This window comes from Oncorhynchus keta, chromosome 1, assembly GCF_023373465.1.
Source record: "Oncorhynchus keta strain PuntledgeMale-10-30-2019 chromosome 1, Oket_V2, whole genome shotgun sequence".
Classification (NCBI taxonomy): domain Eukaryota; kingdom Metazoa; phylum Chordata; class Actinopteri; order Salmoniformes; family Salmonidae; genus Oncorhynchus; species Oncorhynchus keta.
The window spans coordinates 37657087-37682205 of NC_068421.1; the positions used below are offsets into that span (position 1 = coordinate 37657087).

Genomic DNA, 25119 nt, shown 5'->3' on the forward strand with positions numbered 1-25119 from the left:
CTGCACAACACATCACCGGGGGCAAACTACCTGCCCTCCAGGACACCTACACCACCCGATGTCACAGGAAGGCCAAAAAGATCATCAAGGACAACAACCACCCGAGCCACTGTCTGTTCACCCCGCTATCATCCAGAAGGCGAGGTCAGTACAGGTGCATCAAAGCTGGGACCGAGAGACTGAAAAACAGCTTCAATCTCAAGGCCATCAGACTGTTAAACAGCCACCACTAACATTGAGTGGCTGCTGCCAACACACTGACTCAACTCCAGCCACTTTAATAATGGGAATTGATGGGAAATGATGTAAAATATATCACTAGCCACTTTAAACAATGCTACCTAATATAATGTTTACATACCCTACATTATTCATCTCATATGTATATGTATATACTGTACTCTATATCATCTACTGCATCTTTATGTAATACATGTATCACTAGCCACTTTAACTATGCCACTTTGTTTACATACTCATCTCATATGTATATACTGCACTCAATACCATTTACTGTATCTTGCCTATGCCGCTCTGTACCATCACTCACTCATATATCTTTATGTACATATTCTTTATCCCCTTACACTTGTGTCTATAAGGTAGTCGTTTTGGAATTGTTAGCTAGATTACTTGTTGGTTATTACTGCATTTCGCTACCCTCGCATTAACATCTGCTAACCATGTGTATGTGACAAATAAAATTTGATTTGATTTGACCTGACTCAGTTACACAAGCTCTGTCAGGAGGAATGGGCCAAAATTCACCTAACTTATTGTGGGAAGCTTGTGGAAGGCTACCCGAAACGTTTGACCCAAGTTAAACAATTTAAAGGCAATGTAAACTTTTGACCCACTGGGAATGCAATGAAAGAAAAAAAAGCTGAAATAAATGACTCAACTATTATTCTGACATTTCACATTCTTAAAATAAAGTGGTGATTCTAACTGACCTAAGAGAGGGAATTTTTACTCTGATTAAATGTCAGGAATTGTGAAAAACTGAGTTTAAATGTATTTGACTAAGGTGTATGTTAACTTCCGACTTCAACTGTATTTTCAGGTCTCTCCAGAGAAGTTTGATTGCGTTTAAGTCCGGCTCTGGCTGGGCCACTCAAGGACATTCAGAGACTTGTCCCGAAGCCACTCCAACATTGTCTTGGCTGTGTGCTTAGGGTCGTTGTCCTGTTGGAAGGTGAACCTTCATCCCAGTCTGAGGTCCTGAGCACTCTGGAGCAAATTTTCATCTAGGATCTTTCTGTACTTTGGTCCGTTCATTGTTCCCTTGATCCTGACTAGTCTCCCAGTCCCTGCCACTGAACAACATCCCCTCAGCATGATGCTGCCATCACCATGCTTCACTGTAGGAATGGTGCCAGGTTTCCTTCAGATGTGACACTTGGCATTCAGGCCAAAGAGTTCAATTGTGGTTTCATCAGACCAGAGAATCTTGTTTATCATGGTCTGAAAGTGCTTTAGGTGCTTTTTGGCAAACCAAGTAGGCTGTCATGGACCTTTTACTGAAGAGTGGCTTCCATCTGGCCACTCTACCATAAAGGCCTGATTGGTGGAGTGCTGCAGAAATGGTAGTCCCTCTGGAAGGTTCTCCCATCTCCACAGAGGAACTCTGGAGTTTAGCTGTGCAGACAGCTCTAGGAAGAGTCTTAGTGGTTCCAAACTTTTTCCATTTAACAATGATGGAGGCCACTGTGTTCTTGGGGACCGTCAATGCTGCAAAACTGTTTTTGTATCCTTCCCAAGATCTGGGATCCCGAGTGGCGCAGCCGTCGAAGGCACTGCATCTCAGTGCTAGAGGGGTCACTCCCGACCCTGGTTCGATTACAGGCTGTATCACACCCCGCCGTGATTGGGTGGTGCACAATTGGCCCAGCGTCGTCTGGGTTAGGGTTTGGCCCGGGGTAGGCCGTCGTTGTAAATAAGGATTTGTTCTTAACTGACTTGCCTAGTTAAATAAAAAAAATGTGCCTCGATACAATCCTGTTTCGGAGCTCTACGGATAATTCCTTCAACCTCATGGCTTGGTTTTTTCTCTAACATGGCACTGTCAAATGTGGGACCTTATATAGACAGGTGTGCGCCTTTCCAAATCATATCCATTCAATTGAATTTACCACAGGTGGACTCCAATCAAGTTATAGAAACATCTCGTGGATGATCAATGGAAACAGGATGCACCTGAGCTCAATTTCGAGTCTCATAGCAAAGGGTCTGAATACTTATGTAAATAAGGTATTTCCTTGTTTTTAAAAAATGGTATTCATTTGCAAACCTTTCTAAAAACCTGTTTTCGCTTTGTCATTATGGGGTATTGTGTATAGATTGATGAGGGAAAAATAGAATTAAACCATTTTAAAATAAGGCTGTAACGTAACAAAATGTGAAAAGACTGAAGGGGTCTGAATACTTTCCCGAATGCAGTGTATACATATATATATATATATATAAAATAATAGTGAAGACATCAAAACTATGAAATAACATACATGGAATCATGTAGTAACCACAAAGTGTTAAACAAATCAAAATATATTTTAGATTCTTCAAAGTTGTCACAACGCTATTATCAAGGAATAAGTTGGCTACTTTGAAGAATCTCAAATATAAAATATATTTTGATTTGTTCAACACTTTTTTGCTAACTACATGATTCCATGTGTTATTTCATAATTTAGATGTCTTCACTATTATTCTACAATGTAGAAAATTGTAAAAATAAATCAAAACCCTTGAATGAGTAGGTGTGTCCAAAGTTTTGACTGGAACTATATATATACAGTGGCAAGAATAAGGATGTGCACCCTTTGGAATTACCTGGATTTCTGCATAAATTGTTCATAAAATTTGCTCTGATCGTCATCTAGGTCACAACAATAGGCAAACACAGTCTGCTTAAACTAATAACACACAAACAATTATACGTTTTCAGGTTATTGAACACACCGTATAAACATTCACAGTGCAGGGTGGGGAAAGTATGTGAACCCTTGGATTTAATAACTGGTTGACCCTCCTTTGGCAACAATAACCTCAAGCGAACGTTTACTGTAGTTGCGGATCAGACCTGCACAACGGTCAGGAGGAATTTTGGACCATTCCTATTTACAAAACAGTTTCAGATCAGCAATATTCTTGGGATGTCTGGTGTGAACTGCTCTCTGGAGGGCAGGCCACAGCATCTCAATCGGTTGAGGTCAGGACTCTGACTGGGCCACTCCAGAAGGCGCATTTTTCTTCTGTTGTTGATTTACTTCTGTGTTTTGGGTCGTTGTGCTGTTGCGTCATCCAAATTCTGTTGAGCTTCAATTGGTGGACAGATAACCTTACATTCTCCTGTCGATGACAGCAAGCTGTCCAGGCCCTGAGGCAGCCCCAAACCATTATGCTCCCTCCACCATAGTTTACAGTTGGGATTAGGTTTTGATGTTGGGCTTCTGTGCCTTTTTCCCCCACACATAGTGTTGTGTGTTCCTTCCAAACAACTCAACTGTAGTTTAATCTGTCCACAGAATATTTTGCCAGAAGCGCTGTGGAACATCTAAGTGCTCTTTTGCGAACAATGTTTTAATTGGACAGCAGTGGCTTCTTCCATGGTGTCCTCCCATGATCACCATTCCTGGTTAGTGTTTTACGTATATGGTACTCATCAACAGAGATGTTAGCATGTTCCAGAGATTTCTGTAAGTCTTTAGCTGACACTCTAGGTTTCTTCTTAACCTCATTGAGCATTCTGCACTGTGCTCTTGCAGTCATCTTTGCAGGACGGCCACTCCTAGAGAGAGTAGCAACGGTGCTGAACTTTCTCCATTTATAAACAATTTGTCTTACCGTGGACTTATGAACATCAAGGCTTTTAGAGATACTTTTGTAACCCTTTCCAGTTTTATGCAAGTTAACAATTCTTCATCTTAATTTTGTTCGAGGCATGGTTCAGATCAGGCAATGCTTTTTGTGAATAGAAAACTCAAATTCTGTGAGTGTTTTTTATAGGGCAGGGTAGCTCTAACCAACATCTCCAATCTCGTCTCATTGATTGGACTCCAGGTTAGCTGACACCTGACTCTATTTAGCTTTTGGAGAAGTCATTAGCCTGGGAGGTCACACTTTTCCCAACCTACACTGTGAATGTTTAAATTATGTATTTAATATAGACAAGAAAAATACAATAATGTGTGTGTTATTATTTGAAGCACACTGTGTTTGTCTATTGTTGTGACTTAGATAAAGATCAGATCAAATTGTATGACTCATTTATGCAGAAATCCAGGTAATTACAAAGGGTTCACATACTTTTCCTTGCCACTGTATATTTTTAAAATATATTTTCCTTTATTATGTTCCCCTAACTGTACCACCCATCCCCTAATTGGAGTAAACTAATGGACAACAACACTTAGGCTTCTACTTCCAGCTTTTTCTCTTCTTTTTTTATCCCATCCTTCAGCTACCCTCATCCCCTCCCATCTATCGCTGAAGACCATCCAGTTTTGCTTTCTAGCTGGCATATATTTTTGACTGTGCCGTTTCACAAAAATTCTGAACCTCTATACATTTTACGGACCCAGTATATTTTACATTAGTTAACTTGTTGTTTTTAGTCCCACCCTTCAGCTCCACTCAACTCCTCCCATTTATCTCTTAACACCATCCAGTTTTGATTTCTATTTGCCATATATTTTTCAACTGTGCTGTGATGTTTCACAAAAGTTCTGAACCTTTCCAGTTGCGTTTTATTGATGGCAATTTGATACCCTGACGAGATTCTGAGGCCCATTGTCTGTCGGGCCATTCATCCGCCGCCATCGCCTCATGTTTCAGGATGATGCATGGCCCCATGTCACAAGGATCTGTACACAATTCCTGGAAGCTGAAAATGTCCCAGTTCTTCCAGACATTGAGCATGTTTGGGATGCTCTGGATCAACGTGTAAGACAGCGTGTTCTAGTTCCCGCCAATATCCAGCAACTTTGCACAGACATTGAAGAGGAGTGGGACTACATTCCACAGGGCACAATCAATAGCCTGATCAACTCTATTCGAAGGAGATGTGTCGTTGCTGCATGAGGCAAATGGTGGTCACACCAGATACTGACTGGTTTTCTGATCCACGCCCCTATCTTTTTTCTTTTAAGGTATCTGTGACCAATATGCATATCTGTATTCCCAGTCAATGTGAAATCTATAGATTAGGTCCTAATTAATTTATTTCAAAATATTGATTTCCTATATGAACTGTAACTCAGGAAAATGAACAGTAAAATCATTTAAAACTGTTGCATGTTCCATTTATATTTTTGTTCAGTGTAGTTTTTGGTTAAAAAAAAGACCAGGAATTCAGCTGGAAGAAATATGTAATTTAGGAAGTCTGTTCCCAAGTATTCCCACTAATAAAAAAAGAGACATATATATATATAGTGTACAAATTATATTTATTTTCCAGCCCTCCTACCATTCGCTCCGATCTAGTTGCCTACCCATGCTGTAAGGGGAATAAGCGACTGTAAACACTAGGGGCCAATGTATCTGAAATGAGGACGGTAATAAATAGACCTGTGTGGGACTCCGCAATGACATTACCCTGAGGCAAGGCACAGGGTATGCCATGCCGTGCAGGCTTGCTCCTCTACCTACAGTGCCTGGCAAAAGTGTTAAATGCCACGTTGCACCACAGACTGTCCAGGAGTTGGCGGATGCTTTAGTCCAGGTCTGGGAGGAGATCCCTCAGGAGACCATCCGCCACCTCATCAGGAGCATGCCCAGGCGTTGTAGGGAGGTCATACAGGCACGTGGAGGCCACACACACTACCGAGCCTCATTTTGACTTGTTTAAAGGACATTACATCAACAAAGTTGGATCAGCCTGTAGTGTGGTTTTCCATTTTGAGTGACTCCAAATCCAGACCTCCATGGGTTGATACATTTGATTTCCATTGATAATGTTTGTGTGATTTTGTTGTCAGCACATTCAACTGTGTAAAGAAAAAAGTATTTTTTGTTGTTGTTGAATTTTTACCCCAATTTCGTGGTATCCAATTGTTAGTAGCTACTATCTTGTCTCATCGCTACAACTCCGGTACGGCTCGGGAGAGACGAAGGTTGAAAGTCATGCATCCTCCGATATACAACCCAACCAAGCCGCACTGCTTCTTATTACAGCGCGCATCCAACCCGGAAGCCAGCCACACCAATGTGTCGGAGGAAACACGTCGCCCGGCCCGCCGCAGGAGTCGCTGGTGCGCGATGAGACAAAGACATCCCTACCGGCCAAGCCCTCCCTAACCCGGATGACGCTGGGCCAATTGTGCGTTGCCCCACGGACCTCCCGGTCGCAGCCGGTTACGACAGAGCCTGGGCGCGAACCCAGAGTCTCTGATGGCACAGCTGGCGCTGCAGTACAGCGCCCTTAACCAGGAGGCCAAGAAAAAAAGTATTTAATAAGAATATTTCATTCATTCAGATCTAGGATGTGTTATTTTATTGTTCCCTTTATTTCTTTGAGAAGTGTATTTGCTATGAAGCCCCTAAATAAGATCTGGTGCAACCAATTACCTTCAGAAGTCACATAATTAGTTAAATAAAGTCCACCTGCGTGCAATCTAAGTGTCACATGATCTGTCACATGATCTCAGTATATATACACCTGTTCTGAAAGGCCCCCGAGTCTGTAACACCATAAAGCAAGGGACACCACCAAGCAAGCAGCACCATGAAGACCAAGGAGCTCTCCAAACAGGTCAGGGACAAAGTTGTGGAGAAGTACAGATCAGGGTTGGATTATAAAAAAATATCTGAAACTTTGAACATCCCACAGAGCACTATTAAATCCATTATTAAAAAATTGAAAGAATATGGCACCACAACAAACTTGCCAAGAGAGGGCTGCCCACCAAAACTCACGGACGAGGCAGGGAGAGCATTAATCAGAGAGGCAACAAAGAGACCAAATATAACCCTGAAGGAGCTGCAAAGCTTCAAACCACTTTAAGCTGTACTCTCCACCGAGCTGGGCTTTATGGATTGACTTTGTGAATAGTAATGCACGCTCAAGTTTTCTGATTTTTTTGTCTTATTTCTTGTTTCTTTCACAATAAAACATATTTTGCATCTTCAAAGTGGTAGGCATGTTGTGTAAATCAAATGATACAACCCCCCCAAAATCCATTTTAATACCAGGTTGTAAGAAAAGGAAAAATGCCAAGGTGTGAGTACTTTACCGTATGGTAAACCCTGTTTCTTGAAGCCATCGTTTGGGCTGGTTGCTTCAGCGCAACTATGATTAGTAAGTAACTATAACAAATCCACCAGGTTAAAATATCATACTAATTGGTGTCCAACCACATGGTTTCCATCAGGTTTAACCTGACTGAAGCATGGGTTCCCTCGCATGGGTTCCCTCACATGTTCCATTACCTACTCCTTTATCTAAGTCTAACCCAACTCAAAATAATAAGTGAATCAAATAGTATCTAATTCAAAACAAGAGGTTTTACCAACTGCTACTCCCTTTGTCTGTTGCTGTCTACAATGTTTTCCCACCAACTGTCCATAGCGCGCATCAGTCATGAAGCTGAGTTATAGCCAAATCATTATGATCTCTGCCTGTTTTGAGGCTCTTCCTTCCAACAATGGGCATCAGTTTCGATCAAAGGTTGGTTCAATAGGAACCCTGGTATGTGGCCAGTGTTCAGACATGCTCTCTCCCTCTCCAGCCTGCCTATCAATGGAAGGAAGCTACTATCTGAACTCAGCCAGGAATTCTATTTCCAAGTGGACGACGTCTGATAAATCATACGCATACACACACACACACTGCCTTGGGAAAGGAATGTGGCATCTCTCCTGCGTGTGTTAATGCTAATGCAATTCATGTGATTCATGTTGAAAAGCAGCCAGTTTGTTTTCGTATTGTCCTGAGGGAATGCACAGTGGCATCACCAGGGGGAATAAGGGAGCCATGATGCTTCCTTCCTTATTCCCTCGCATCTTCAGACAGTGACCAATGAGGTGCCCCAAACCACAGTATAAGGACCAATCAGGGACTTGTGCTCAGGGGAATTTCCAGTTTCCACAATGTTTCTAAACAGCAATGATGCCAAGGTCAGATGTCATGTCATGGAGAGCCATCATTGTCTACCGCGGCTGAACAATAGTGAAGGTAATTGCCAGATAACATGCCAGCTACTTACAGTACAATCTTAGAAAAAAGGGTTCCAAAGGGTTCTTCATTTGTCCCTATAAGAGAACCCTTTTTGGTTCTTGGTAGAACCCTACCCATAAGGGTCCTATGGGGACAGGCAATGAACTCTTTTAGGTTCTAGATAGCACCTTTCTAAGAGTGTAACAGTGGATGAAAAGCAAACATGACAAAATGAGTCAGCTATAAAACAGCTGCTTTAACTCGAACTCTAATACTCCACTTGCTTATGTTTATATTACCATCTTACCCTTTCACACCATTGTCATAGAGAGAGAGAGGACAGTTCTTACACTGATACTGTAACCATAGAAATAGAACTACAACAAGACACTAGAATGGGTAAATCAGAACATTACTTGAATATCGGATTAACATTCTAGTAATTACATTTCTATGACTATAACCAGCCTCTGCAGACTGACGCGCTGACGCCTGCCTCTGTCAGAGTGTGAATAACACTTTGCTCGCACTCCTTCTAGCGTTGGAGACTAATTCAGATGATCAGTGTGGATCATGAATGAGTAGGGGAGGTGTGATCCTTCATAGCACCACTACTGCTACCGGATACAGGTTGACTGGTCTGTCTCCTAATGGAGGCACAGATCTGTGGAAGCCAGGGGTCAGGCAGCTTTGGCACTATGCATAATATACTGTAATTCTATAGCGCTAGTTCTGGAGGAACATTCATATAGACATAGCGATGGACACACGGATTATGATAGTGTTACGAATGTGTTATGAATTCGTTATGTAGGTACCCTTCAAACAATGTGTCAGCCTATAATGAATGTGCTGAATAGTTGATCATGTAATGTATACACTCAAAGTATCTACTCTTGTATGACAAATTATGGACAACTAGCTATAGGGCCCAGTACTGTATTATGAGGTAGCCTACAGTCAATATTGGATGTTGGTTTTAATCTCTCTCTCTCTCTAGGCTTACAGTAGATTTGGCAAGACATGATTTTGTGATGAGAAAACATCAACAATGACTGACAGTTACAGCTCTTTTGTACTTCGCTGTGCTGCAGTTGCACTTTTATGCCTCCACTGCATTAGGACAACCAATGACATAAGAACCTTACAATTCATTTGTGATATAATTCAAAACATACACTACCGTTCAAAAGTTTGGGGTCACTTAGAAATGTCCTCGTTTTTGAAAGAAAAGCACATTTTGTGTCCGTTAAAATAACATCAAATTGATTAGAAATACAGTGTAGACATTGTTAATGTTGTAAATGACAATTGTAGCTGGAAACGGCTGATTTTTTAATTGAATATTCATAGAGGCTCATTATCAGCAACCATCACTCCTGTGTTCCAATGGCATGCTGTGTTAGCTAATCCAAGTTTATCATTTTAAAAGGCTAATTGATCGTTAGAAAACCCTTTTGCAATTATGTTAGCACAGCTGAAAACTGTTGTTCTGCTTAAAGAAGCAATAAAACTAGCCTTTAGACTAGTTGAGTATCTGAAGCATCAGCATTTGTGGGTTCGATTCCAGGCTCAAAATGGCAAGAAACAAATATCTTTCTTCTGAAACTCGTCAGTTTATTCTTGTTCTGAGAAATTAAGGCTATTCCTTGCGAGAAATTGTCAAGAAAATGACGATCTCGTGGAACGCTGTAATATAATAATAATAATATATGCCATTTAGCAGACGCTTTTATCCAAAGCGACTTACAGTCATGTGTGCATACATTCTACGTATGGGTGGTCCCGGGAATCGAACCCACTACCCTGGCGTTACAAGCGCCATGCTCTACCAACTGAGCTACGTAGTACTCCCTTTACGGAACAGCGCAAACTGGCTCTAACCAGAATAGAAAGGGGAGTGGGAGGCCCCGGTGCACAACTGAGCAAGAGGACAAGTACATTAGAGTGTCTAGTTTGAGAAACAGGCACCTCACAAGTCCTCAACTGACAGCTTCATTAAATAGTACCCACAAAACACCCGTCTCAACGTCAACAGTGAAGAGGCGACTCCGGGATGCTGGCCTTTTAGGCAGAGTGCCTCTGTTATTTTGCCCATCTTAATCTTTTCTTTTTATTGGCCAGTCTGAGATATTGCTTTTTCTTTGCAATTCCTGGAGTCGCCTCTTCACTGTTGACGTTGAGACTGGTTTCAGAAGAAAGTCTTTGTTTCTGGCCATATTGAGGCTGTAATCAAACCCACAAATGCTGATGCTCCAGATACTCAACATGTCTAAAGAAGGTCAGTTTTATTGCTTTTTTAATCAGGACAACAATTTTCAGTTGTGCTAACATAATTGCTAAATATTTTTCTAATGATCAATTAGCCTTTTACAATTATAAACTTGGATTAACTAACACAATGTGCCGTTGGAACACAGGAGTGATGGTTGCTGATAATGGGCCTCTGTACGCCATTGTAGATATTCCATAAAAACATCTGCCATTTCCAGCTACAAAAGTAATTTACAACATTATCAATGTCTACACTGTATTTCTGATCATTTTGATGTTATTTTAATGGACAAAAAATGTGCTTTTTTATCAAAAACAGGGACATTTCTAAGTGACCCCAAACTTTTGAATGGTAGTGTATATGTAATATAATAAAATAATAACTCAAAAGCTCAGATATGAATGAGGTTTCTCTTTAGTGAGTAACAAAATGTACATCCCAAATTACACCCTATTCACTTGATAGTATACTACATTACTTGTGACCATCGTCATACGTAGTGCACTATACACTAAGTGTACAAAACATTATGAACACCTGCTCTTTCCATGACATAAACTGGCCTAGCTGAATCCAGGTGAAAGCTATGATCCCTTGTTTATGTCACTTGTTAAATCCACTTCAATCAGTGTAGATGAAGGGAAGGAGAAAGGCGGGTTAAAGAAGGATTTTTAAGCTTTGCGAAAATTGAGACATGGATTGTGTATGTGTGCCATTCAGAGGGTGAATGGGCAAGACAAAAGATTGAAGTGCCTTTGAATGGGGTATGGTAGTAGGTTCCAGGCGCTGTGATTTGTGTCAAGAACTGCAACGCTGCTGGGTTTTCCCACGCTTAACAGTTTTCCGTGTGTATCAAGAATGGTCTTGACACAACTGTGGAATCAACATGGGCCAGCATCCCTATGGAATGCTTTCAACACCTTGTAGAGTCCATGCCCCAACGAATTGAGGCTGTTCTGAGGACAAAAGGGGTGGGTGCAACTCAATATTAAAGCCAAATGAGCACACTTTCCACTGCAGTCTTGGAACATTCATTTATCTTTATGCAGATGTCAGGGAGGACCAGTGACCACACTGCCCATAATGAGGACACAACCAACCCCACAGCCTTCTGTAGAGACTTCCCAGAAGACACCATAGCAAAGGAGACCACTTTCTGCTGCATGCAGCTCTGAGAAAACACGCTCTCTGATGCCTTCTACACTTAGGACATGACGCTATCAGAGTAAGAGAGAAAGAGAAAGTGTGAGAGGGTGTGAGAGTGCAAGAGAGAGAGAATAGAGAGAGAGGGAGAGAGAATAGAGAGTGAGAGGAGAAAGTGAGAGGAATGGCCTGGGCGAAAGTCAAATGAGGTCTCTGCCTCCTCGTGCTGTTTCAAACTCTGACAGCTGAAGCCCCTTGGACCAATGGCATCTCTCCTCTCCCCATTCTCCAACATCAATTCTCCCCTCCCTCCCTCCATCATACATCCCATCACTTTGTCCACAGGATTAAAACAAAGCCTCTCAGCTTCTGATCAGCCACTTTGGACAGGAAGCCACAGACTCCATCAGACCATATTTGCAACACATAGAGATGACACACAGAGGGGAAGGTTCATTGAGAGCATCAAACTGACCATGCAGAAGAGAATATCCTTGCAATAAGCCCCCTATCCAATACCTAGCATACAGTGTATTCTAATCATCCCCATCAAAACTGATGGAGGATAGAGTGCCCTTTGCAGCCAACACCAATGACATTTATTAACAATCTGCCCTTTTAAAATGGTCATGTAAGTTCTTATTTTTATTTTTGTATAATTTTAATGTTATGGCCATTGTGTTTGTGATTGAGCCTTCGGAATGGAATCCAAAGACAAAGTGAATGTGACATTAAAGCTTTTGAATGTAATGTAATTTAAACTCTAGATCAGGTCAATTCAAATCTGGACTTTGAAGCCAGTTCCACTACTGATTTTCAGTATTTCCCTCTAACCAGGGACTGATAATGACCTGGGACACCAGGGTGCAATTCATTATCAGGTAGAACACAACCGGCAGTACTCTGGACCTGCAGGCTCAGATTTGAATACCTCTGCTCTAGATATCAGTATGCTGCTTACCTTCCGATCATGGTGGAATGCTGCTGGACGGCAGCCTCCAGAAGGCGCTCCAGGATGGTCCACTCCCCCATGATGGCCGTGGTTCCTCCTCTGGGTACAGGAAACCCGCTCCTCCTTCGGGGCTTTGAGGTGCCCTAGGCTCACCTTCGTCTACCCACCGGAGGGGAAGCGAGAGTGCTGCTGCTGGGTGGGACTGGGGGCAGAGGGCGTCCTCTACTACAGCTCACTGGGCCCCCATGGCTGCCTGGTGGATATCCATGGACCCTGGCTCCACCCCCACCGCGCTGACCTGAGATGACTGGAACGGTGCCGCCGTGCAGACGCGCGTGCACGTACAAGCACTGTATCTGGTGGCAGAGTTGGTGTCCCTATTTTCACTAGTTCTGCCCTCGCGTGGGTTCTCTCTCTCTGCGATCCTGCCCTCTAGGTGTACCTGGCCTTTCTACCTATCTCTGTCTCCAGCTGCTTTCACACACACCTGCTCGCTACCACAACACACATAGAAGAGCCTCACACTCTCTCCCCAGCTGTCGTAATCCCTCAGCCACTGTGCTGTGTCTGGTAAAACACAATGAAACCAGACTCACACACTCTAAACGCCCTGCCATGCACTGAGACTTACAGTGTGCAGGAACAGTGATCCATCGCACCCAGTCTCACAAACACACTTCACGCTCGCACATTGTCCTCAACAGTCAAAGATCAGCGTCTGTCTTCTCGCTCCACTCCTCCCTCATCCTCCTCTTCCCTCCCTCCACTGTCTCTCCTCCGTCCTCTCTCTCTCCTTCCCTGTGGCTAGTCTTGTGCTTCTCTGCCTCTCTCTCCACCTCTCCCGAACAAGCTGCTACCTGCCGCTCTCCCTCCACATTGTCTAGTTTTCTGCTTCACCCTCCCTCTCTCATCTCTCCTCGTTCTGTTCACACTGTCAGCGGAGTAGTGTACCTCTCTCTCTCTCGTTTATCGCTCGCTCTCCCCCTCTCTCACTCTGGCAGAGAGTGAATATCTGCTTCGCTTCTGCTCGTAAGGAACGCTCCCCACTGGTTTCTCTCAGCGTGATAGAGGAATAATAGCTCTTCTTCTCCTCCTCCCTCCCTCTGCCTTCATCTTGCTCCTCTCACAGTTTGACTTCAGTCTCTCCGTCTCCACCTGCCCACTCCCTCTCACTCTCTTACACTCTCGGTCTGTCTGCAGCCACCCGGTTCGCGCGTGTCCAGAGGGTTAGAGAGGAATCATCGCTCTGCTCCTCCCTCCATTGCTCTGTTTATCCCCTCCTTTCTCATCTCTCACTGTTCCACTCCAAATACAACACAACCGAGACACAAACCATTTTCCATTATCACTCTCTTCCAGCCTTGCCTTTCATCCATCCCTCTATTTCCCCCACCTCCTGGTGTGCCTGTTCTACCTCTCCTCTCACCTTCTGTGTGTACACAGAGCGTTCACATTGACAACTGTGTTTATTGGCACTGGCATGGTGTTGGGGGATGCAAATGTAGAAGACTTGTCGTGGTCACCTCTGCTGTTATGGTCACTCTCAAATGCACAAACACTTGCTAATTCTCTGGTGGAAGATGATATTCAACGTTTGGAGCAACGTGGGAAAAGTCTAATGCTGCAGTGACTGTGAGAGCCTGTTGGATCTGGAGTGATTTACTCAGGTGATGCACCCCCCTCTCTTCAGGATCCAGACCCGTATCCTCCCAAATGAATACAGCCGTGGGACTGACTGGTAAAAGCTACTGTATTGTACACAGTTCATATCACTGTTACCCATCCTCTCACGTTCAAGGAAGCATCCACTGTGAGGTTCAGGTGAAGACCATAAATATCTCCCAAGAGGGTCTTTGACATAATCATGTCCTGAATGAGTGACCTATGGTCAGTACCTGTGCAGTCAGTAGGGGAGGGGATGAGGTACTCACCTTCACTATTCGTGTGTATTTGAGAAAGGACAGCTCGAAGACTGGTATATAAGGACTATAGGTGAGAGGACTGATGGTTGCTGACTCAGGGAGCCGCGTCGAGACACACTATAATGAAGTGATGCAGGTGAGCAGTGAGAGTGTTCATAATGTGTAACGCTCTGCTCCACTCACAGCCCACTCACGGCCCACTCACAGCCCACTCACGGCCCACTCACGGCCCACTCACAGCCCACTCACAGCCCACTCACGGCCCACTCACGGCGCACCATTGTCATCTACCTCATGCTAATGCAATCTGACTCCATCAAAGGCTCGCACATGTATGTGGTGAGGGAGAATAGGAGATAAACATCAAAACCATCGCTCTCAAACACACACGTAAATCTATACACTCAGAATGACTGAAGGTCATGGTAAACCAAGATGGCTGGTAGCATCGATAGATTAAACGAGAACATTATTGTCCATTGCGTTGTGAAATAGCCATACCATAGGTATGGTTTACTACAGGCACAGTCTCAGAGGCACCAGTGTGTTGAGTGTAACTACTGTGAGTAGGGGCAGGGCGATGTGGGCATCGGAGGTTGCCTGGCTGGAAGGCACAGGGATTAGCGTTGTGGGGAGGGATCAGAGGCGGGTGGTGGGCCACTCTTTAGGTAAAGATTACATTTGCACCCCGATTAAGGGATAAGCAGCTTTGTCGGAGCTCCAGGCACCCACGGGACCTGGGGATACTTCCATACTGCCTGGCCAGGGGTAATTAAGGTTTAAGGTCTCCCCTCCCTGTCGGTGTCCTCCTCCTCCCCAACTCCATATTAATGCCCATGATTTTGGAATGAGATGTCCATCGAGCCTGGTGTCCACATACTTTTGGCCATGTAGACTACATTATATGGACTCTGTGTAAAATAATAGTGGCGGACATGATTTTTGAATGACTACCCCTTCCTCTGTCCACCATACATCTGTAAGGTCCCTCAGTCAAGCATTGAATTTCAAGCAGATTCAAGTACCAAGACCAGGGACCTTCTTGACAGCCTCAAAGATGGGCAGTGATTGGTAGATGGGTAACAATAAATCAGACATTGAATATCTCTTTAAGATATTAATTATCAAGTTAATATTCCTTCCTGTCAAGTTACTAACACTGCTATGGGTGATGTATTAAACCACCCCGACGCATCAAAGATGCAGTCGTCCTTTTGAACTGAGCTGCAGGACAGGAAGGAAACTGCTTAGGGATGTCACCACGATGCCATTGGTGATTTTAAAAGTTGGCTGTGATGGAAGAAAACTGAGAATGGATCAACATGTGACTCTACAATAATGACCAAAATGACAGTGAAAACTATACATAAAAGATTCCAAAACATATATATACACATACATATATATATATGCAACAAGTCACTAAAGTAATACTGACAACAAAAACAGCAAAGGAATACTCTTTTTGGCCTAAATGCAAATTCAACACATTACTGAATAACTGCCTCCTTATTTTCAAGCATGGTGGTGGCTGCATCATGGTATGAGTATGCTTGACATAGGCAAAGAATGAATCTTAAAAAATATAATCTCATCCACTTTTACAGTATTTTGTGTAGACAATGGACAAATATGTACAATAAAATCCATTTGAATCTCACTATGTAACACAAAATGTGAAGAAATCCAAGGGCCGTGTACTTTCTATAGGCACTGAATAATACATTTGAGACACTATTTTCGCAAAGGTCACACGACCACTAAGATATTTCTATATACCACAAGCACCATGGATACACTATGTACACTAAACCCTTTAAACATTGTTGAAATTGTAAAAATATTTTTGTAAGCAATGTATTATATTTTTAAGCTGTTGAGTAGACTTCTGGTGACAAATTCAAATTTCATGTGGAGACTTATGCTTGTGGTCTTGAGATAATTTTAAGAAATCATACTACACCTTAATAATGCATTACTTATTTGTTGAGAAGCACAAACAGATTTAAATAGCATAATCAGAGTAAAAATAAAAACAATTTCATTAATTAACTTGCTTTAATGAAATCAAGTCAGATTACAGCAAATCAAGTGATTTTGTACACAACAGATATAACTGAAAGAATGTACCCAAGTCCACATGTTGACAAGTGGCTTTAAACGTTTTTCTTCCATTAACAGCCTTGTTATTCACTCAGGAATCCACTCCTAATGAGGGAATTAATCTTGGTTTTGCAAGAACAAAAGACAAGATCACCAACTGGGAGAGACGGACAGGAGAGAGCCCCCTTTCTGAAGCATTTAACATTCCCAACTGATGCCGACAGACCCAGAATCAGTGTATTTAAATATCCAAATGCATTAGAACTGACCCTGAATCTGACGGGCGCCATCTGGATTGGGCTGGTGCATGAAAATATCATTGCACAGCAAATAATGTTCCAAATCGTGGTGACTTGGATCTTCAATATTTTCCAACACAGATTTAAAAGGGTGGCAAATCCATCACTGACTTAAAATGGGCTGAGTTGATTGGAGACATTTGAGGGGGCAAATAGTAGCTCTTTGGCTGGCTGTCGCCCAGTGGCGGTGGGTGAGGCTGTGTTGTGAGTGACATCACAGTCCTGAACAGTTCCAGAGGTTGGTTTGGTCTCTAGGTGATCTCCCTGAAGGCCCTCTTCTCAACATACTTCACCTTGTGTCTCCTCTTGAACCTGCGGGAGGAGGCGGAGCACACAATCAAAGCACTTCAATGGCTTTATCAAATCAAGACTATATTCTCTTGTATAATAAAGACAAAATGAGATGTGGAGGGGAAACAGCACATTGCCCTCAGTTCCCAGGAGGCTGTTTACACAACAGCTCCCTGAGTTCCATGATTGTCTTCACATTTCCGTGGAAATACTGTGAGCGCAAGGATGGGATCATCACTGGACATAGTCATGCTTATGAAGCTGACAACCAAAAGAGAGGTATACTACAACACATGTTAGCCAGCTAACTTTGATAAAACAACAAAAGTAACTATTTTCTGGTTCATTAAGACAGCTAAATGTGTGTTTGGTTGTTGGGTCAATTAGACCAAGCCAATTTAAAGCTCATCATTCAAATTTTTTAAAATTATTTCACAATATTATGGGCTAACGCATAGATCCTGCTTTGTAGTATACCTCTCTGGAAACAGACAATAATGCAAACAAATCTAGAATGTTCTACTATGAAAGTTATGAGTTACTGACATGCAGAAACAACTATGTATAAATATATACCTGACATGAGATGCTGTTTGTTTTACAGAAAGGGAGAGAATAACTTACTTGGCTCGTTCTCTGGGCTCAATCATGTTCCTCTTTTGCATACTCTTGAAGCGGTCCTTGAGGACACTGCCCTCTGGCTGCAGGACACATAATTACATGTGGAGAAGGGAAACGTGTCAGTACACATCAGTAAATCCATATAAATAAAGATTGCTCTGATGAGGGACCTTGCTCCAAAACGGGTCAGCATGTGACATTATTGTGAATTAAGTTGCCGTGCTGTAAATTTTTCAGCATTTCAGTTCCACACACATGTACGTGGGTTCAAAAGGTCAGCCCAGTGTGAATGCATTGTAGACAGTGAGAGGGATGGTCAGTCACAAACCTTGAGTGTCCGCAGGGATCCAGGAATCTCATCACTCAGCTGGATCTCTAGATCCTGAGCCTGGAACCTGGGGAGATATGTGGGGGCCAAGTTCAGACAGAGTATGGAGATCACAGAGAGGACAACGGCACAGACGAAACTCACACTAAGGGGAAAGCAGCACTATGGAAATAAGGCTAAATTACTTGGTTTGTAATGGGGTATAGGTTTTTCTGGAGCCCATTGTTATAGAAATGTCTAAGGCTTCTTCCAGTGAATACTGGGATGCGTTTAACCTGCTTTTCAAATTGGCCAGGAAGCTCTATGGAGGACCTGTTGCATCTCGCTCTAGATATAAATTGTAATAAACAACCAAGATGGTAGATGAGAATAGTGGCATTCTTGTGGAGGTACTGACTTGAGTCTGCCGAGACGTCGGGGCATGGACTTCTCTGCCTCCTGGTTGGCCTTCCGCTGGGCCACCCTCTCTCTGGTCCGCTGCTCCCGCCTCTTCAGGGTCGCCTGGATGGAGCGCAGCTGGAAGAGCTGCTGCTTCTTGTCAGTGAACACCCTTGCCGCCTGCTTCTGTTGTGACTGAACAGCAAAAGAGACACCTTCGGTCAGATCCTAAGCTAGCACATGGAGGGGAAAGGCTAAAGCACATTAGGGGGAAAAGGCTTCGTAGTCTTGCATGCCTTTATCTTGTCGGCTCGCTCTCTCTTCCTTTCTTTCTCTGTCTTTTTCTCCTGCTGCAAGCCACCACGAATAGAAACATCATCCTCCTCCTCCTCTTCCTCCTCCTCCTCCTCCACTAACCCTTCCACTAGTTCCTGGAAGACTGTCTCCTGCAGAGAAACAACAGAAGAAGGTCAGGCAAAAATGGAGCTGAAGGACCACATACAGGTCTGAATTGTGTAATGATGAACAGTGGGTGGGGGGTTCTGTTGTCGTACCTCAGTGGCAGTATCCTCTTGTTTGACAGCAAGCTGCCTCTCTATTCTCAGCTCCGCTCTCTCCCTCTTCACCTCCACCTCATGGGCCTCTAGTAACAAGGCCTGGGAGAAAAAGGTGAGCACTTCAATACATCAACCACAGCATTACTCAACATGAAGAGACAGAACACTACACATCATGGGCGCAGAAGCATTGATAAGTTGGCATTGGCATTTAAAATCACCATTTAAGTGTATTAAGTTACCTGATGGGAGAAGAAGTCTGGGTTGTAGGAGCCTCCAGGGGCTATGACCTCCACTGCCGGGAGAATAGAGGGCTTTGCGTTGAGCTTCTCTGGTCGCTAAGAATGAACAAGACAGCGTTTAAAACTTAAATACAGTAAATATACAAACACTCCTATTTGCCTAAGTATCCCTTTTCACGATACAGCACATACAATACTGAGAGACTATAAACTTTAAGGCAGTGACAATGCTGCATTCTCACCTTCACACGCCGTTTCCCCGTTTGCTCAAGGTAGTAAGGATCTGCGGTCTCTTTGGCTGCAATATGAATAAAAGGTGGTCACAAAGACTGACAGAAAAACTCCAACTATTTATTTGACTTAGTTTAGCATTTTGAATAGCCAAACTTACCCTCTCCTCCCCACAAGTCATAATAGGGTCTGTCTGGGAAGTTGTTGGCTGCCGTCTTTGCCTTTGACGTTTTAGTTGCCGGTCTGCGGTTCAAGAGCCGTTTCTGTCTCCGTGGCAACACACCCATGGCCGCCAATTTCTCAGCATTCTCTGCAATGCGGCGGAGTTTCTTTGCGTTTGGTTGCTGGTAGGCCAAAACACTGGGGGAGAGAGGGAACTGAATTTTAAATAGTGCCCTAGACTTCAGTGTGTACAATCACATCTTATTATGAGAAATAAGCTAACCAGAGTACACTTGTGTACTTATCAAAATACAGCCTTGCTGCATGACTCCAGTTTACAAAGTGGGGGGAAATCTGCGTAGTATTAGTTTGTGCACATTAGCAAAACCTTTCGCAAACAGAAAACAAAAACAAGTTCAGGTAGTACCTTTCCCGTTTGTTTCCATTTCATTACTAGTAAATACGACCCAGTAGAGGGGAAACAGCACATTGCCCTCAGTTCCCAGGAGGCTGTTCACACAACAGCTCCCTGAGTTCCATGATTGTCTTCACATTCCCATGGGAATACTGTGAGCGCAAGGATGGGTTCATCACTGGACACTGTGCCATGCGCAAGCTGACTGAACCGGGCCAAACCATCTCCAGCTAAGGGCCAGGGAAGGATGGGGGTGAGAGGGCAATTGTCAGGGTATATCAGAAAAACTCACTCTTTAGGTGGAGGGACAAGGGAGTCATGCTGCAGGATCAGGTCTATCCTCAGGGGCCGCGACTTTGACTTCTTCCCCTTCTTTCTCTCTTGGACTTCTAGCAGACACAGAAAACACAAACTTCAGTGATTTGACACTCCAAACATTAACAAAGTTGAAGCAGAAAATATATTTGACGTAAACAGTGATATTGCTTACCTGGCAGGACACTTTTTTTCTGCTCTCCGATGTCCACAAAGAACAGGCTATCATCTGGCTTCTCAGATATCAGTCCTCTGTCGAATAAAATATTTTAAAAAAAAGTTTAACTAGGTAATTCAATTTGAATCAAAATATGTAGCTACGGCATAAAGCATGTGTTAAACTCTAAATAGAAGTATTAACGTTAGCTAGCTAACGTTAGGTAACGTTACATAAAAGCAGCCGAATCATAACGTTACTTGTAAACAGGGTAAGAAATGATTCAGTTTAGGTGTGTTGCTCTAGCCAACTCCCTTGGTTAACCAGCTTAGCTTGCTTGCTAATTAGAATAAACAACCCAACGTGTACATTAGCATTGTAAGGTACAACTTCCATTTTTTGCAAGATGTTGACCTGGACTGATTGACATGCAAACCTAGCTTGCTAGAATAATCAGATGTTTGATAATGTCGCAATACCTGCTAAATATACGCTTATTAGCAGGTAATAAAAGCTAGCAAGACAGCTAGCTCTGTTGGCAAACATGCTGCTCACCCTGTAGCTCTTTCCTGAAGTCTCACGTCATCCAAAAACTCTTCAACATCTTGAATATCACTGTGTTTGTTCCAATTCTTTTTCTTATTCTTATTCACACGCTTCCTCCGGCCACTGTTCAAGTCATCTGATTCGGCCGAAGATTTAAAAGATATGAATCCTGGCTGCAACGCTGCCACGCGTTTGAGTCTCTTAACCGCCGCCATGCTGGATCAGCCTTCTTTTCTTTGATGAGGTTTAAGGGCAGTTGGTATCCAATAAATGTTGCATTACCGCCACCTACTAGACTGGAGTATAATTCCCTTAAAGCTTGCTTGAAAAAAATACAAAATTAATAAATACAACAAATATCCTACCATCTAACACTACTAAAAACATAATAATAATGTCTAAATAAAATACCATACTCCACTATTTAAATCTATCTAGTCCTAATTCAGGCCAACAGCCTGAAAGAATGGGACACCACCACTTAAAAAACCCTGTAACTCTTCTGATGTCATGTCTCACACACCCAAATACTTATCTGCAGCTGACACCACAACCTTTATTTTCTTGGACTTACGTTCCATCCCTGCAGTACAGTTGATAACCATTGCCATAAATGCCAAAAATCCAATCTTACTGAAACGTATATCACTTGCTGGTTTATCCCTCTGTACTGGTACAGAACTACTAGTCACACCACTCCTCTCAGGATCCCTCCCTCTGTACTGGTACAGAACTACTAGTCACACCACTCCTCTCAGGATCCCTCCCTCTGTACTGGTACAGATCTACTACTCACACCCCTCCTCTCAGGATCCCTCCCTCTGTACTGGTACAGATCTACTACTCACACCCCTCCTCTCAGGATCCCTCCCTCTGTACTGGTACAGATCTACTAGTCACACCACTCCTCTCAGGATCCCTCCCTCTGTACTGGTACAGATCTACTAGTCACACCACTCCTCTCAGGATCCCTCCCTCTATACTGGTACAGATCTACTACTCACACCCCTCCTCTCAGGATCCCTCCCTCTGTACTGGTACAGATCTACTAGTCACACCCCTCCTCTCAGGATCCCTCCCTCTGTACTGGTACAGATCTACTAGTCACACCCCTCCTCTCAGGATCCCTCCCTCTGTACTGGTACAGATCTACTAGTCACACCCCTCCTCTCAGGATCCCTCCCTCTATACTGGTACAGATCTACTAGTCACACCCCTCCTCTCAGGATCCCTCCCTCTGTACTGGTACAGATCTACTAGTCACACCACTCCTCTCAGGATCCCTCCCTCTGTACTGGTACAGATCTACTAGTCACACCACTCCTCTCAGGATCCCTCCCCCTTGACCCATATTCCTCTACTTTCTTCACTGCCTCAGCATATGACAACTTCTGCACTACTCCAATCTTGGAAACCTCAACCTGCCTCACTCGCACAGGACATTTGTGATCCCCTGCCCAATGGGCACCCCTACAATGAGCACATTCCACTACTTTCCACAATGCTACGTATTCCTTTCTCTCATGCCCTTCTGCACACTTCTCATACCTAGGAACCTCCCTCCTACACACTGATGCCACATGCCCATAAGCTTGACACCTGTAACAATGTGAAGAATTCAGGACAGTAGCTCGTAACATCACTTTGTCAGAAAAAGACTCAACATCAAAACTCAAAAGAACAGACAATGACTCTGCTGTTCCTCCACTCACGCCACTGTCTGCATCGCACCAAACAATGAGCAACACAAACACCGGGAATCTTCCCCTTCAGTTGGTCAGCTTTCACATTTACCACGACCCCATTAAAATCACTCCTTTCAATGGCGCCCTTTTCTTGAGTGCAAAACAATTCCAATCTCTTGCCCCCATTCACTTAACACAGAGCACATGCTCCCTCTGACCAGCAGAAACACATACAATTATCAGACCACTTCTGGTTTCCTTCACCGATTCCACAGCACCCAACTCTGTTTTCACCTGCCCTGAGACCAAAAATGGATCTGCCAATAGGCAAGGGTCCACTTTTTCCAAAAACGTCACTCCTACTGTCACAGACTCATCTTTATCCTGACCCTCGGTGCAAGCCTCAGGCTCCGAGAACTTCACCACACCTACCACATCCAACGTTATGGTGCATTACCGCCAGCTACTGTACTGGAGTGTGGGCCAGAACCAGGCATTAACTAAATCCTACCTGCCAGATCCGTTGCTCTTAAAAAAGACAACAAAATATTTGAGACAATATCTAATGACGTTCTACTCAATATACACTTTAAACTAATGTCCTGTATCAATTTCTCCCTCAAATTAGATCTGAGCCTCTCTCTTTCCCCCTGATACTGCCCACATGGTAGCAATATATGCTCTACGGTCTCTGTTTCCTGGCAATAATCACACTTTCCTGTTGGATGCTTTCCTCCCACATTTAAGGATTTATTCAACTGGCTGGGTCCCACCCGTAATCTTTTAAAAATAGCCTCCTCTCTTCTGTCCCTTCCTGCCGTGGGTTTATAGTACCTCATAAAGCAGGCCCTGTCTGCTACGTGACCTAAGGGACTGGAGACTCCTTAGCACTGCACATGAATCAGAGCGAATAACTACTCTGTCTGGCTTGACTTCCTCCACCCATTGCAAGGCCAACAGCATGGCCAACAGTATGGCCATCAGCTCTGCCGTTTATACAGCCAGATGATCTGTAAATGCGTTTCCTGACTCTCACCCCACATTCCTGCACTACAAATGCTGACCCAGAATGTCATGTCCTCAGATCTTTTGAACCATCTGTGTATATGGCAACAAAATCCTGATACACTGTAGCCAGACGTCCATTAAACAAGTCAGATGGATCAACACCCTCCCTATCTTTCTGTAGTCTCTCCAACGCTTCTAGATCAACCACTGGAGGCGGGAGTAGCCACGGTGGATTTACAGGGATAGCTACCATTGGACTAAACTCCCTTCCATACAGTCCCATCACCTTCGCCTGGGTATTACCCACTCACCCAAAGCTTGTGTTCTGTCTTCGCTCATGTTCCCAGCATGCCCGTAAAATCCCTTTTGCAGGATGAGACACCCCATGTCCCTGTAGGTTGACCCACAAATTCATTGCCAGCTGCTGTCTCCTAATCTGCAATGGCATATATCCCCCATCTCCACCTGTAGTGCAGCCACTGGGAGATGTCCGAAAGGCCCCACTACATATTCTGAGTCCTTGTCCCTGTATGACATCGAGCCTTTCCAATGATGTCCGGGCTGTCGAACCATACGCTATGCTACCATAGTCTATTACAGATCGGATCAATGCAACATACATGGTCCTCAATGAGGAACGCCCAGCTCCCCAATCCTTCCCCGCTGCTCGACACCACCATACACTTCCCTAGTTGCTTCCCTCTGCGCCATGTCCTTACAGTACACCAACATCTCTTAACACATTAGCATTACAACTTCCCCAATCAACTCCTTTATCACAGCCGTTCACCTTGTCGGACTCATCTCCCCAACTCCTCTGTCCTCCCTAAACTTCCGAACCACTTTATGTTCCTACTGACCTCCATACTTGCTTCATTTTCTTCTCCATCACTATCTCTTACCATATCTCACCCAGTCTCAGCGTAGCGGTGCCAACTGCCACCACACCGAGTAAAGTTTGATTGTTTGTTAATCAAAGATGAACCGCTTTCGGCCTCTCTGGCCAAATCTACTACCAGAGCAGTACCCGGGAGTTCAACGAGCGTCTGCGTAGCCCTCCGACGTCTCCAGTCCATGCTCTGCTGGATCAGCTGTAGAATGTTTTTTCTTTTGAGGTTCAGCATGAGCTGATGGGCCTCTATCGCCACCTCGAGGAGGGATTGTGTAAAAACCACCCCTGGAAATAAGATATTTGTAGGCCCAAAATGTATAAAATGAAGATTTTTGCTATGTATTTTTTTCTAGGTATTTTAATACTTTTGCGATTTAAAACTTGTTTATAATACTAAAGCAATGTTTGTCACAATACACAAACCTTCCAAGAAATGTCATCT

General features: G+C 43.7%; 2 protein-coding genes across 2 annotated transcripts in view; both read right to left on the reverse strand.

The window, feature by feature from the left end:
- Positions 1 to 13714, reverse strand: part of LOC118384404 (gap junction delta-2 protein-like) — a 32991-nt gene extending 19277 nt beyond the window's left edge. The window contains exon 1 of the mRNA XM_035770906.2: positions 12535 to 13714. Coding sequence (XP_035626799.1) covers positions 12535 to 12605 — 71 coding nt within the window. The 5' untranslated portion in view covers positions 12606 to 13714. The remainder of the gene's footprint in view (positions 1 to 12534) is intronic.
- Positions 13715 to 16017: 2303 nt separating this feature from the next.
- LOC118384426 (ribosome biogenesis protein NOP53-like) lies at positions 16018 to 24927 on the reverse strand. Its single transcript, XM_035770955.2, has 13 exons — positions 24688 to 24927; positions 21102 to 21388; positions 20565 to 20641; positions 20367 to 20463; positions 19658 to 19857; positions 19509 to 19564; positions 19267 to 19362; positions 19022 to 19123; positions 18764 to 18913; positions 18487 to 18662; positions 18090 to 18156; positions 17765 to 17841; positions 16018 to 17161 (listed from the first exon to the last, which is right to left on the reverse strand). The coding sequence occupies exons 2-13, from the start codon at positions 21305 to 21307 to the stop codon at positions 17101 to 17103; spliced, it is 1365 nt and encodes a 454-aa protein (XP_035626848.1). The 5' UTR covers positions 21308 to 21388; positions 24688 to 24927; the 3' UTR covers positions 16018 to 17100.
- Positions 24928 to 25119: the final 192 nt, after the last annotated feature.

What these genes read in the sequence shown, in the direction of transcription:
- LOC118384426 (XM_035770955.2), bottom strand. Translation starts at nt 21,307, where the DNA reads ATGGCGGCGGTTAAGAGACTCAAACGCGTGGCAGCGTTGCAGCCAGGA. An exon ending in CTTCAGGAAAGAGCTACAGG is followed by an intron (nt 20,642 to 21,101) that starts GTGAGCAGCATG and finishes TTTATTCGACAG; the next exon opens with AGGACTGATATCTGAGAAGC. An exon ending in CAGACTTCTTCTCCCATCAG is followed by an intron (nt 19,124 to 19,266) that starts GTAACTTAATAC and finishes TTTTTCTCCCAG; the next exon opens with GCCTTGTTACTAGAGGCCCA.